Raw genomic sequence first — 13563 nt, 5'->3', positions numbered from 1 at the left:
CAGCTCTGGAAAGAAACTTAGGCATCATTTTGTTTCACAGAGTCATTTTAACAGAGTAAATTATTCTTTTATTTTAATTGCAACTTGCAAGTTACTAAAGCAGTTACAATTATTGTAAGAATTACTAACCAATTGGGTGGCACCTGTGGCTCAAGGAGAAGGGCACCGGTCCCATATGCTGGAGGTGGCGAGTTCAAACCCAGCCCTGGCCAAAAACCAAAAAAAAAAAAAAAAAAAAAAAAGAATTACTAACCAATAAAAGCCAATCAACACAATTTTATTAATTTAGCCATTAGGGAATTTTTTGAATAATAGAATATTAAAAAAGATTTATATTTTAATATTCAATTTTATTCAAAAACTCAATCTAGCCTAATGGAATAGTTGAGGTTATTTAAAGGATTTAAAATATATAATAGCCTCTATTTAGAATAGCTATAATTATTTTCTTTTAGTAAAAATTTATAGTCGTTGATATTGCTAATGTAGAAATAAAGTAATAAAAATTTGTTTGTAATTTTTAAAGAAAGAAATTCTTATTAGAAATAGTTCTTTGTGATGTTTAATAAAAGTGTTAGGATAGTTAGTTTTTCATTTCTAGCCTAAGAAGAAATGATGAACACTATATTTGTTGACTTTGTTCTTTTTCTCTCTTCCTAGAATGAAGGGATTGTAAAGCTTTATAATGAAGGCTGTTGTAAAATCTGTAAGTGAAGACACATTCCATGTATTAACTTGGTAGATTAGTGCTAATTGCTAATGATGATTATGTGTTTTTTTTTCAGTTTTTTTCTCATAAAATTCAGTTCCTATGATACAAAGAGGCAAACAAATTTTATGAATTATGTTATTTAAAGGTTTTCATGTCACATGATTGCAATTTTATCTTTATTTTCTGGAGTGTGAATAAAGTGTTTTAATTTATGTTAATTTTAATTTAAATATTGGGAGTTGTTTTTATTGTGGCACTTTGTAAAATATACTGCTTAGAATCTTTTTTATCAAGTTATTTGTACATAGATCATGAATACAATTATGCCATTGTGGGATTCAATGTGTTGATTATTTGTACAAATTGGAGTGCTTACATCCTACTAATTAAGCTAGCCTTCACCTCATTTACCCAAATACAATGTTAAGATATTTGTGTTCTACACCTGATAGACCTAATTTGTACTTGCAATATGCTCCATAGGTATGGTCCCCCTATTAACCCTCCTTCTATCGACCCATCCACTACTTAGAATTTTAATAGTATCTTATGGTCAAATTTGTTTGGGACATGCTGAACTTATACAAAATTAAGTAGGTTACAGGGAGAATTGCCCTGTAACTCAAATAAGGAAGCCCATATATAGTACAGGATTCCCCAAACCTCTCTGAAGATCAAGTGTATGGTTCTGTACAAGAAATTTGGGAAATACCATTTTAGTGAATCATATTTATATCCTATTTGTAGAAGTTCTCATAATTGTTTTGATAATGTTATATGAATTCAATCTATTTTGTATTAGTTTGAATTCTAAGATTTATTTCATAGTTATTTTGCATGATTTTAAGGACTGAGATGAAATAGAGATCTATTCATGAGACCATATCATTTTTTATTTTTAAAGTGTTCATAGATTTTTATCAATATAAAAGTAAGTTTTTAAAAAAAAATTGGCAGAGATAGTAATTTTAAAACTGTTTAGAGAAGCTTTCCAATAGGTGTTACCTGAAGTTAATCAAGTTAATAATTTCATGGTAACAATAAATGAAAACCATATAACCTAATCGTTTGTACTCTCATATTAATCTGAAATTAAAAAATCATGTCATGGTATAGGGATGGATTCTTAGATACAAGTTGGCATGACAAGGGAGATTTCTGAACTTTTTTTATGAAGGATAAAGTCTCACGAATATGTAAGAATACTCTTGTCTATTTAGAGCTAAATAGTCACATCGAACAGAACTTTAGAACGTTTCCAAATGTACCCTTTTAAAATAGACAACAGTCATCCTATTAGGGCTTGCCTACTGATCTCATTTTAACTGTTCCTTCTGCAAAGATCTTGTATACAAATGAGGTCATGTTCCAAGACACAGAGAAATTATTAGACGACAGTTCAACCTATAACAATGATATAATTGGGACTTTTGTGGATAGTATAATACTACTTATGTATTTTTAAAGTGTCTAGAAGTTTTAGACATGTACTACTTACAAATTTTTTGTTTGTTAGAAATAAACATTTTTTATTTGGTATATTGAATCAAATATAAACCAATGTGTAACTAATTATCATTGTCTTAGGAACTCAAGGAATGAAATTGAGATCTAGAAACTGAGGAAATTTACATTTTTATGATCTCAGTTCTTTTTTCATCTGCCAGAGGTGCACAATTATTTTCATGTCAGAAGGTCGCCTTAATTTAGCTGTAATCAAATAAGGCTGCTTTCAAGAAACTTCAATTAGATATGCTTACAAAAGAACATTATTTTGTAAAAAATGTAACTACTATGTTCTTAATAATTTCAAAAAATGAAAACTATTTGTTGAACTAACCTTTTAATGACCTGGTTGTGCCTGCTTTTTGTTGGAAAGAATTTGAATATTTGGTTGCAGAATGGAGATCCACAGCTTCAGCTGATTCTCTAAATGGGTATCAGTCATTTGTGACCATAAGGGCATCTTGATTTGGGTAAGGGAGAAAGAATGTAGATTCACAGCAATAAGTGGATGAAAAGCAAGAAAGCATTTTTCAGGCATATTGATGAAGGTGTAGGTATATTACTGCATTTTTTCATATTTCAGTTGGATCTGTCTTAGCATCAAACAAGGACTTTACTATGTCATCTGCCGAGAGCTCAATTAATTCCTCCAATAGTTCTCTAGGTGCCTTAACATATCAACTAGGTGAGACCAAAATGCTAATTTGAGTGATATCATGATTTTCAAAGTCAGTGAACCTTTCATTGTATTCTCTAATTACTAGGTCTATAACAGTTACATATTCTTGAAATGGTTCACCCATACCCATCCTGCTCATCAATGACCTATGCTAACTGGGAAAAATGTTATCTGAAATCTCCTTTTGAAGAAGTGTTTTGAAAAAAAAAAAAGATAGCTATTTTTGAAATGCTTGAATTTTTTTGCTACATGACCACTTGTAGACTTAGTTTTACCTTCTTCTTCTCTAAAGAAATATTTGAGTCATGTCGATTTGACATGATGTCACACAGAAATGCTGTATGCATATTGAAATCTTTTTCTAATAGTTCACATTGTTGATTCCGTTCTTCATAAAATTCCACCAACTGTTCTCACAGAGATAAAATTTTGGGTAACACCTTTCCCTGTGCTAGCCAATGCACTTTAGAATGTTATGGTAAATCCTGGTGGCGCCTGTGGCTCAAGGAGTAGGGCGCCGGTCCCACATGCCAGAGGTGGCGGGTTCAAAAAAAAAAAAAAAAAGAATGATATGGCAAATCCACACTGAATACCTCATAGTTCAACTTTAGCAGATTACAAAACTTATGATGCCATGTTGCATTTGCAGAATTATAGTTAATAATACTGATAACTTGTTGCAAAGTGTTCCTTAAAATAGTAACTTTATCCCAGATATTTTTCTGCTGCAAGATATAATGAAAAGAAATGAGAGCATCTGGATCTGTTAATACTTTTCATTAATCTTTCCAATAAATCCTTCTTTGTACATAGATCATGTTTTCTTGTTGTGGAAGGTACACCACCTATACGTACATTCACCAAATTTACCAAATTCAGTCCAACTTCATGACATTCATCTTGAAAATTGCTGAAGATATCTATCCCTCCATTCTGTTCATAAGAGTGCCCAAGGGAGTAAATAGACCTTAGTAGGAAAGAAACCCTTTGTTATGATCTGAATGAAGTATAAAACCTGTGCTGAGTCAATAGTATCAGTTGATTCATCCAAATCAATTGAATAATATATATTTTCATTTTGAAGTATTGCATGAAATTGTTTTGTTAAGTTGAAGACTTCATGCCACTGATCAGTTAAGGATCTCCTTGAAAAAGGAAGTTGTTTGTACTTTGAAACGTTATCAGTATTTGTTGGTCTGACTCAACTCAAATGAATAATACCTACTCAGTCATCTGCATTGAACTGAGGGATCTGGGGAGGTCAACATCAGCAAGTACTCTGCAAGGAGAGACAAGGGTGCAGGCCCCTCCAACAGTCCTCATTGGCTTTTATTGAAATCTCAAGCATGAGAAAATGCAGTTCAGCAAAAAGCTCCAAAGTGAGAGTCAAAGTTAAAAAAATAAGTAGTTTTTCTTTAACTGTATGATTGAACTCTCAGCACATCTTGTTTAATGTACTTCTGTCTTGACCTAATTTTATCACTTCTACTGTATGATGTAGGGTTGGGAGAGTATGCTACACTAGTGAATATTGTTTTTAGCACTCAGACCCAGCAGTGATGTTTGACTTTTTCCCAGATCACTCCATCCCTAGTGTCTACTATGTTTTTTCTTTCTTCCTTTTTTTTTAATCGTTGGGGATTCATTGAGGGTACAATAAGCCAGGTTACACTGATTGCATTTATTATGTTAAGTCCCTCTTGCAATCGTGTCTTGCACCCAAAAGGTGTGGCACACCCCAAGGCCCAAACCCCCCACCTTCCCTCTCTCTGCTCTTCCTTTCCCCATCCCTCCCTCCTTCTTTCTCTCTCTGCTCTCCCCTTCTCCCACCCCCACCATGACCTTAATTGTCGTTAATTGTCCACATATCATAATTGAGTACATAAGATTCATGCTTCTCCATTCTTGTGATGCTTTACTAAGAATAATGTCTTCCACTTCCATACAGGTTAATACGAAGGATGTAAAGTGTCCATTTTTTTAATGGCTGAATAGTATTCCATGGTATACATAAACCACAGCTTGTTAATCCATTCCTGGGTTGGTGGGCATTTAAGCTGTTTCCACATTTTGGCAATTGTAAATTGAGCTGCAATAAATAGTCTAGTACAAGTGTCCTTATGATAAAAGGACTTTTTTCCTTCTGGGTAGATGCCCAGTAATGGGATTGCAGGATCAAATGGGAGGTCTAGCTTGAGTGCTTTGAGGTTTCTCCATACTTCCTTCCAGAAAGGTTGTACTAGTTTGCAGTCCCACCAGCAGTGTAAAAGTGTTTCCTTCTCTCCACATCCACGCCAGCATCTGCAGTTTTCAGATTTTGTGATGTGGGCCATTCTCGCTGGGGTTAGATGGTATCTCAGGGTGGTTTTGATTTGCATTTCTCTAACAGATAAGGATGATGAACATTTTTTTATGTTTGTTAGCCATTCGTCTGTCTTCTTTAGAGAAGGTTCTATTCATGTCTCTTGCCCATTGATATATGGGATCGTTGGCTTTTTTCATGTGGATTAATTTGAGTTCTCTGTTCATCCTAGTTATCAAGCTTTTGTCTGATTGAAAATATGCAAATATCCTTTCCCATTGTGTAGGTTGTCTATTTGCTTTGGTTGTTGTCTCCTTAGCTGTACAGAAGCTTTTCAGTTTAATGAAGTCCCATTTGTTTATTTTTGTTGTTGTTGCAATTGCCATGGCAGTCTTCTTCATGAAGTATTTCCCCAGGCCAATATCTTCCAGTGCTTTTCTTTGAGGATTTTTATTGTTTCATACCTTACATTTAAGTCCTTTATCCATCTTGAAACAACTTTTGTGAACGGAGAAAGGTGTGGGTCCAGTTTCAGTGTTTTACATGTGGATATCCAGTTCTCCCAACACCATTTATTGAATAGGGAGTCTTTTTCCCAAGGTATGTTCTTGTTTGGTTTACCGAAGATTAGGTGGTTGTAAGATGTTAGTTTCATTTCCTGGTTTTCTATTCAATTCCAAATGTCTATGTCTCTATTTTTGTCTCAGTACCATGCTGTCTTGATCACTATGGCTTTGTAGTACAGACTAAAATCTGGTATGGTGATGCCCCCAGCTTTACTTTTGTTACTAAGAACTGCCTTAGCTATACGGGGTCTTTCCGCTTCCATACAAAACGCAGAATCATTTTTTCCAAATCTGGAAAGTATGATGTTGGTATTTTTATAGGAATGGCATTGAATAGGTAGATTGCTTTGGGAAGTATACACATTTTAACAATGTTGATTCTTCCCATCCATGAGCATGGTATGTTCTTCCATTTGTTAATATTCTCTGCTATTTCCTTTCAGAGGATTTCATAGTTTTCTTTCTAGAGGTCCTTCACCTCCTTCGTTAGGTATATTCCTAGGTATTTCATTTTCTTTGAAACTATGGTGAAGGGAGTTGTGTCCTTAATTAGCTTCTCATCTTGACTGTTATTGGTGTATACAAAGGCTACTGACTTGTGGACATTGGTTTTATATCCTGAAACATTACTGTATTTTTTGATGACTTCTAGGAGTCTTGTGGTGGAGTCTTTGGGATTCTCTAAGTATAGGATCATGTCATCAGCAAAGAGGGAGAGTTTGACCTCCTCTGCTCCCATTTGGATTCCCTTTATTTCCTTGTCTTGCCTAATTGTATTGGCTAAAACTTCCAGCACTATGTTGAATAGTAAAGGTGACAGAGGACAACCTTGTCTGGTTCCAGTTCTAAGAGGAAAAGCTTTCAGTTTTACTCCATTTAGTAAAATATTAGCTGTGCGTTTGTCATAGATAGCTTCAATCAGTTTTAGAAATGTGCCACCTATACCTATGCTCTTCAGTGTTCTAATTAGAAAAGGATGCTGGATTTTATCAAATGCTTTTTCTGCATCTATTGAGAGGATCATGTGATCTTTATTTTTGCCTTTGTTAATATGGTGGATAATGTTTATGGACTTGCATATGTTAAACCAGCCTTACACCCTGGGTTGAAACCTACTTGATGATGGTGTATGACTTTTTTGACGATAAGCTGTAATCTATTGGCTAGGATTTTGTTGAGAATTTTCGCATCTATATTCACGAGTGAGATTGGTCTGAAATTCTCCTTTTTGGTTGGGTCGTTTGCTGGTTTTGGTATCAGGGTGATGTTTGCTTCATAGAACGTGTTGGGGAAGATTCCTTCCTCCTCAATATTTTGGAATAATTTCTGCAGTACAGGAATAAGCTCTTCCTTGAAGGTTTGATTGAATTCTGGTGTGAAGCCATCTGGACCAGGGCATTTTTTTATTGGAAGCTTTTTTATTGTTTCTTTAATCTCATTGCTTGAATTGGTCTGTTCAGGAGCTCTATTTCTTCCTGGCCAAGTCTAGGGAGAGGGTGTGGTTCCAATATTGGTCTATTTCCTTCACATTGTCAAATTTCTGGGCATAGAGTTTCTGGTAGTATTCAGAGATAATGTCTTGTATCTCTGTGGGATCAGTTGTTATTTCCCCTTTAACATTTCTGATTGAGGTTACTAGAGATTTTACTTTTTTATTTCTTGTTAGTCTGGCCAATGGTTTATCTATTTTATTTATTTTTTCAAAAAACCAACTCCTTTTTTCATTAATTTTCTGAATGATTCTTTTGTTTTCAATTTCATTGATCTCTGATTTAAGTTTGGATATTTCTTTTCTTTTACTGGGTTTAGGCTTATATTGTTCTTCTCTTTCCAATTCCATAAGATGGCTTCTGAGTTTATTGATGCACTCTCTTTCTGTTTTTCGAATGTAGGCATCTAAAGCGATAAATTTTCTTCTCAAAACTGCTTTTGCAGTATCCCACAGGTTTTGGTAGCTTGTGTCTTCATTGTTGTTATGCTCAAGGAAGTTAATGATTTCCTGTTTTATTTCTTCCTGCACTCACCTGTCATTCAACAGAAGGTTGTTTAATTTCCATGCCTTTGTGTGGGGTCAAATGTTTTTGTTATAGTTGAGTTCCACCTTTAGTGCCTTATGGTCTGAGAAGATACAAGGTAAAATTTCAATTCTTTTGATTCTGTTGATATTTGTTTTGTGTGCCAGGATATGATCAATTTTGGAGAATGTTCCATGGGCTGATGAGAAGAATGTATATTCTTTATCTTTGGGATGGAGTGTTCTATATGTGTCTATCAAGGGCAGTTGTTCTAGGGTCTCATTTAAATCTCTTATCTCTTTGCTTAATTTCTGTTTAGAGGATCTGTCCAGCTCTGTAAGAGGAGTGTTAAAGTCCCCTGTTGTTATGGTATTATCAGATATCATATTGCTGAGACTGAGTAAGGTCTGTTTTAAGAATCTGGGAGCATTTAAATTGAGTGCATAAATATTTAGAATTGAAACATCTTCTTCTTTTTTTTTTTTTTTTGTAGAGACAGAGTCTCACTTTATGGCCCTCAGTAGAGTGCCGTGGCCTCACACAGCTCACAGCAACCTCCAACTCCTGGGCTTAAGCGATTCTCTTGCCTCAGCCTCCCGAGTAGCTGGGACTACAGGTGCCCGCCACAACGCCCAGCTATTTTTTGGTTGCAGTTTGGCCGGGGCTGAGTTCGAACCCACCACCCTCGGTATATGGGGCCGGCGCCCTACCGACTGAGCCACAGGTGCCGCCCCTGAAACATCTTCTTGTTGTGTTTTTCCCTTCACCAATATAAAGTGACCATCTTTGTCTTTTTTGATTTTAGTTGCTTTAAATTTACATGTATCTGAAAATAAAATTGCAATTCCTGTTTTCTTCTGAATTTCATTTGTCTGAAAAATTATCTTCCAACCCTTGACTCGAAGTTTAATTTATCTTTTGATGCCAGGTGTGTTTCTTGTAGACAGCAAATGGGTGGCTTGTGGTTTTTAATCCAGTCAGCCAATCTATGTCTCTTCAGTGAGGAATTCAAGCCATTAACATTTATTGAGATAATTGACAAGCTTGGTAGTGTTCTATTCATCTTATTTTGTGAGAGACCATTGCTTCGTTTTATCTTTTGCCTCAGTGTGGAAGTTAGGTTCTGGTCTTTAATTTCTGAGTTCTTACTTTGGTGCTGATCCATTGTGATGGTCAGTGTGTAGAACAGGTTGAAGTATTTCCTGTAGAGCTGGTCTTGTTGTGGTGAATTTCCTCAATGTTTGTATATCCGTAAATGATTTGATTTCTCCATCAATTTTAAAGTTTAGCTTAACAGGGTATACAATTCTGGGCTGGAAATTGTTCTGTTTAAGTAGATTCAACGTAGATGACCATTGTCTTCTTGCTTGGAAAGTTTCATTACAGAAGTCTGCAGTCACTCTGATGGATTTGTCCCTGTAGGTCAACTGGCGCTTACTCCTGGCAGCTTGCAGAATCCTTTCTTTTGTCTTGACTTTGGACAGGTTCATCACAATGTGTCTTGGAGAAGCTTGGTTAGAGTTGAGGCGACCTGGGGTCTGCTATCCCTCTGAAAGCAGTGTGTCAGAATCTTTGGTTATATTTGGGAAATTTTCATTTATAATATTCTCTAGTATGGCTTCCATTCCTCTGGGGCATTCTTCTTCCCCTTCTGGGATTCCTATAATTCGTATTTTGGAATGCTTCATAAAGTCCCATAATTCTGACAGTGAACATTCTGTTTTCTCTCTCTTCTTTTCTGCCTCTTTAACTATCTGAGTTATCTCAAGAACTTTGTCCTCTACCTCCAAAATTCTTTCTTCTGCATGGTCTAACCTGTTGCTGATACTTTCCATTGCATCTTTAAGTTCCCTAATTGACTGTTTCAGTTCCTTCAGCTCTGCTATATCCTTTCTATATTCTTCATATCATTTGTCTCTTATTTGATTCTGTTTTTGGATTTCCTTTTGGTTATTTTCCACTTTATTAGCAGTTTACTTCATTGTTTCCATCATTTCCTTCATTGTTTTCCACATGTGTATTCTAAATTCCCTTTCTGTCATTCCTAACATTTCTTTATGGGTGGAATCCTGTACAGTAGCTACCTCTTGGTCCCTTGGTGGGGTTGCTCTGGACTGGTTCTTCATGTTGCCTGGAGTTTTCTGCTGATTCTTCCTCATGAGTGATTTCTTTTATCTGTTTCCTTGCCCTAATTTTCCTTTCACTTCTTCTTGCTCTTTAAGTTCCTGTGCCTGTGGACTAAGGTTTGAATGAGTACTTTTGGTACAGGACCAGAAAGATGAAAAGGTTGAAGAGTAAGAAGGGATAAAAGAAATAATGAAAAGAAAATATAGAAAGGAGGGTGGGCGGTAAAATGGAATATTGACAAAAAGAAGAGAGGCACAGAAAGAGTGAGACAGGAGCAGTATAGGTGTAAAGTTGGGTACTTTGACCCAACCTTAAAAAGAAACCCCAACATCTGGGGATGCTGGGTTGCTTGTTTCCCTTGAGGTCAGCAGCTCTTTGCTCACCTTGTTGGACACAGTACCCCACTTCCACCAAGTAGAGAGGAAAGATAAAAATTCTATAAATCAAACCAAAACAAGCAAACAGAAAACTTTATGGGATAAAATTGGGTGAAACACCAAATAATAAGTGTAGAAACACTAGCAAAAATGAAGTTCTAATTATTGAAAAAGGCAGCAATGTGAAATTGTATTTAAACTAGAAAAATGGAGACAGAAAAGAAAGTAAAAAAGGAAAAGAAAAAATCTGTATGGAAAAGGTTGAAATTAAAAAACAAAACAACAACAACAACAACAACAAAATAAACAAAAAAGAAACAAGCGAACAAACCAGAAACAAGTCAGTATATATATCTTGCTGAATATTGTCTGGGCAACAGGTGGTCTTCTGGGGTATGAGATGTTAATCACAATGCTGATATGACTGGAGGACTCCACTAATTTCTCAAACCCCACAGGGTAGAGACCCTAAATCTCTACTCGCCCTCTTAAAAGACACTCTATACTTCTAAATTTGGCTAAGCAGAAGCTTTCCCAGGAAAGAGCTTGTTGCTGGCATCACTGCTGAAGTGGCTATCCACTTAACCAGTGTGCCAAAACCGTCCTCACTCTGCCCCTGAGGGTTAAGTCTGTAAGGTGGCTCAGTCCCTGCCTTTAGGCTGCTCAGTCACTAGGTTACTAGCTCCTGCCCAATCCTTGCTCTGTGACCCTGAGAGTGGAGCTTGCCAGGGCAGTTCTCTCACAATGGCTCCCTGCGGCCCACAGCCGAACACTATTAGCTCCGTCGGGCTTAGCGACTCAGTCTGGAGCCCTAGACAATGCCCAAAGTTCTCCCACTCCTGCTCAAGCTCTCCCCAAGGCAGTTCAACTGAATGCCAAGTCCAACAACACCAAAACAGTTCACAGGTAAGGTCTTTCCAGTTTGTAGTCTCACTGCTGCTGTACTTACAGCTGCCGGCGGGATTATACTGATTGAACACACGCAATCACTTGCCAGTTTTCCACTGTTTTTGTCCTCCTGTTGGGGTCCAGAAGTCTCTTGCTGACTCCCTGTATCCTCAAAGGGATGATTATAGGCAGATACCACCAGCCAGAGATGCTTGGAGTCTTATCTCCCCAGACTCATGGTGCCCAGTTGCAGGGAAGCTGTTACGGCTGTCATCTTTCTTCCCCCCGAACCCATGCCTAGTATTTTGAATCCTATGCTCTATCCTACAAGCATCTAAGCATCCTGCACCTTCCACAATGCATTCTTTCACAATTTCTACATCACTGAATGTCTTCTCCTTTTCCACAAGTAAATAAGCTACTTTATAAGTTGTTTCAGTAGCACTATTTTCAAGTCTTACTGCTGCTTGAAAGAATTGTCTTTGCTTTTGCTTTTCATCTTTTAATTTCTTCACTACAACTTTTTACTCCTCTCCTCTCCCTCTATTTGAAAATATCTGTGGTCCTTTTGAGAGTTTTAATGCTGATGAACATTTAATATCTTTATTATTGATCATACAGTGTTGTAAAGCAAGAAAATCATCTTATCTGTAATAGAAACAAGACGATATTGCAATTTCCAGTCCCCATTAAAAGACCTATTTTCTTCCTTCAGCATTCTTTTTTCTAAAATTTTATTTATTATTATTTTTTTCATTTTGGGTTAATTTCAGGGTACAAAGAAATAGGTTACAATGTTTGCAGTTTTTAGGTAGAGTCCCTCTTATAGTTGTGTCCCGCCCCCAAAGGTGTGCCAGATAACCTAACACTGTTCCGATGAAGTGGTAGCACACCCAAACCCCTCCCTCCCCCTGAAAGGAGTATGTCAGGATCTTTGGTGATACTTGGGAAATTTTCATTTATGATATCCTCCTGTAGGGTCTCCATTCCTTTGGAATGATCTTCTTCCCCTTCAGGGATACCTGTAATTCATATGTTTGAACACTTGGTAAAGTCCCATAATTCTCTGAGTGACTATTCTGCTTTTTCTCTCATATTTTCAGCCTCTTTAACTGCCTGTGTTAGCTCAAGAGCTTTATCCTCTAGCTATGAGGTTTTCTTCTCCATGGTTAATCTGTTAGTGATACTTTCTGTTGCATCTTTAAGTTCCCTGATTGAGTCCTTCAATTCCTTAAGCTCTGGTATATTCTTTCTAAATTCTTCATATCTTTCATCCTTTATTTGGTTCTATTTTTGGATTTCCCTTTGGTTATTTTCCACTTTCTCAGCCATTTATTTCCTTCATTGTTTTTACCATCCACATTTTAAATTCCCTTTCTGTCATTTCTATCATTTCTTTAAAGATGGGATCCTCTTTGGTTGCTACCTCATGATCCTTTGGGGGGAGTGGGGTTGTTTTGTTCTGGTTTTCCATGTTGCCAGGATTTTTTTGTTTGTTCCTACTCACGAGTCTTTTCTTCCCCTACTTTTTCCTTTCACTTCCTCCTCTTTAAACTACGGTGTCTCTGTGCTTAGGTATTGAAGTATCTATCCATTTGGTGTAGGACCAAAAGGAAGAGAAGAGTGACAAATAAAAAGGGAGAAAATAGAGAAAAAGAGAAAGGAAAATGAAGGAGGGTATGTAGTAAAAGGAAAGGTTACCCAAGGAAGAAAAGAAGAACAGAAAGAGATGGGGGTAATGATGATGTTTAGCAGCATATTTTGACCCATATCCATAATTCCCAGCCTCTGGAGGGGTGGAATTTGTGGATTACTCAAGGGAAATAACCCCTTACCAACTTGAGCAAAAACAAGACCCCCATCTCCACCAAATAAAGAAAAAGAAAAAAAGAAAAGAAAACTTTGCAGTGGGGACCTACTAATAATGTCCTTCCAAAGTCCAAAGCTAGGTGGATATCCTGGACCAGGGGATCAAAGTCTCCTTGAGCAGGGGCAATGCTGTGCTGCCCCCCAGCCAAGGCCTCAGAGTGAGGCTCTGTCCCATGAATGTAATACAGATGGACAAAAAATAAAACAAATCAGATAATATATCAAACAAATATAATAAAATTGTGTAACATTTTTAAAATGGGTTATATGTTAGTTGTTAGTCAAGAAATTTATATGGGAAAGATAAGGAAAGTAGAAAGGTATTTACAAAAAGAGAGAGAAAAGGAGAGAAATGTAAAGGGAAATAGGAACAAAAGGCATAAGGAAAACCATACTAAAAATGAAGCCATTATTACTGAAGAAAGTAAAAATGGAAAAATAGAAATATAAGACAAAACAAAATTAAAACAAGAAAAACAAAAACCCTAAAGAAAAACTGGGAGAATAAAAGGAGCAGAAAAG

General features: G+C 36.5%; 1 protein-coding gene across 2 annotated transcripts in view; it reads left to right on the top strand.

Annotated features, from left to right (window-relative positions):
• Positions 1-13563, top strand: part of OTOGL (otogelin like) — a 198944-nt gene that overhangs the window by 180456 nt on the left and 4925 nt on the right. For both annotated transcript variants that reach the window (XM_053584139.1, XM_053584138.1), the window contains one exon: positions 661-706. In XM_053584139.1, the coding sequence (XP_053440114.1) occupies positions 661-706 (46 nt within the window). The remainder of the gene's footprint in view (positions 1-660; positions 707-13563) is intronic.

This window comes from Nycticebus coucang, chromosome 3 (genome assembly GCF_027406575.1).
Source record: "Nycticebus coucang isolate mNycCou1 chromosome 3, mNycCou1.pri, whole genome shotgun sequence".
In the NCBI taxonomy this organism is placed as follows: domain Eukaryota; kingdom Metazoa; phylum Chordata; class Mammalia; order Primates; family Lorisidae; genus Nycticebus; species Nycticebus coucang.
This window is presented reverse-complemented; position numbering and strand designations above follow the sequence as displayed.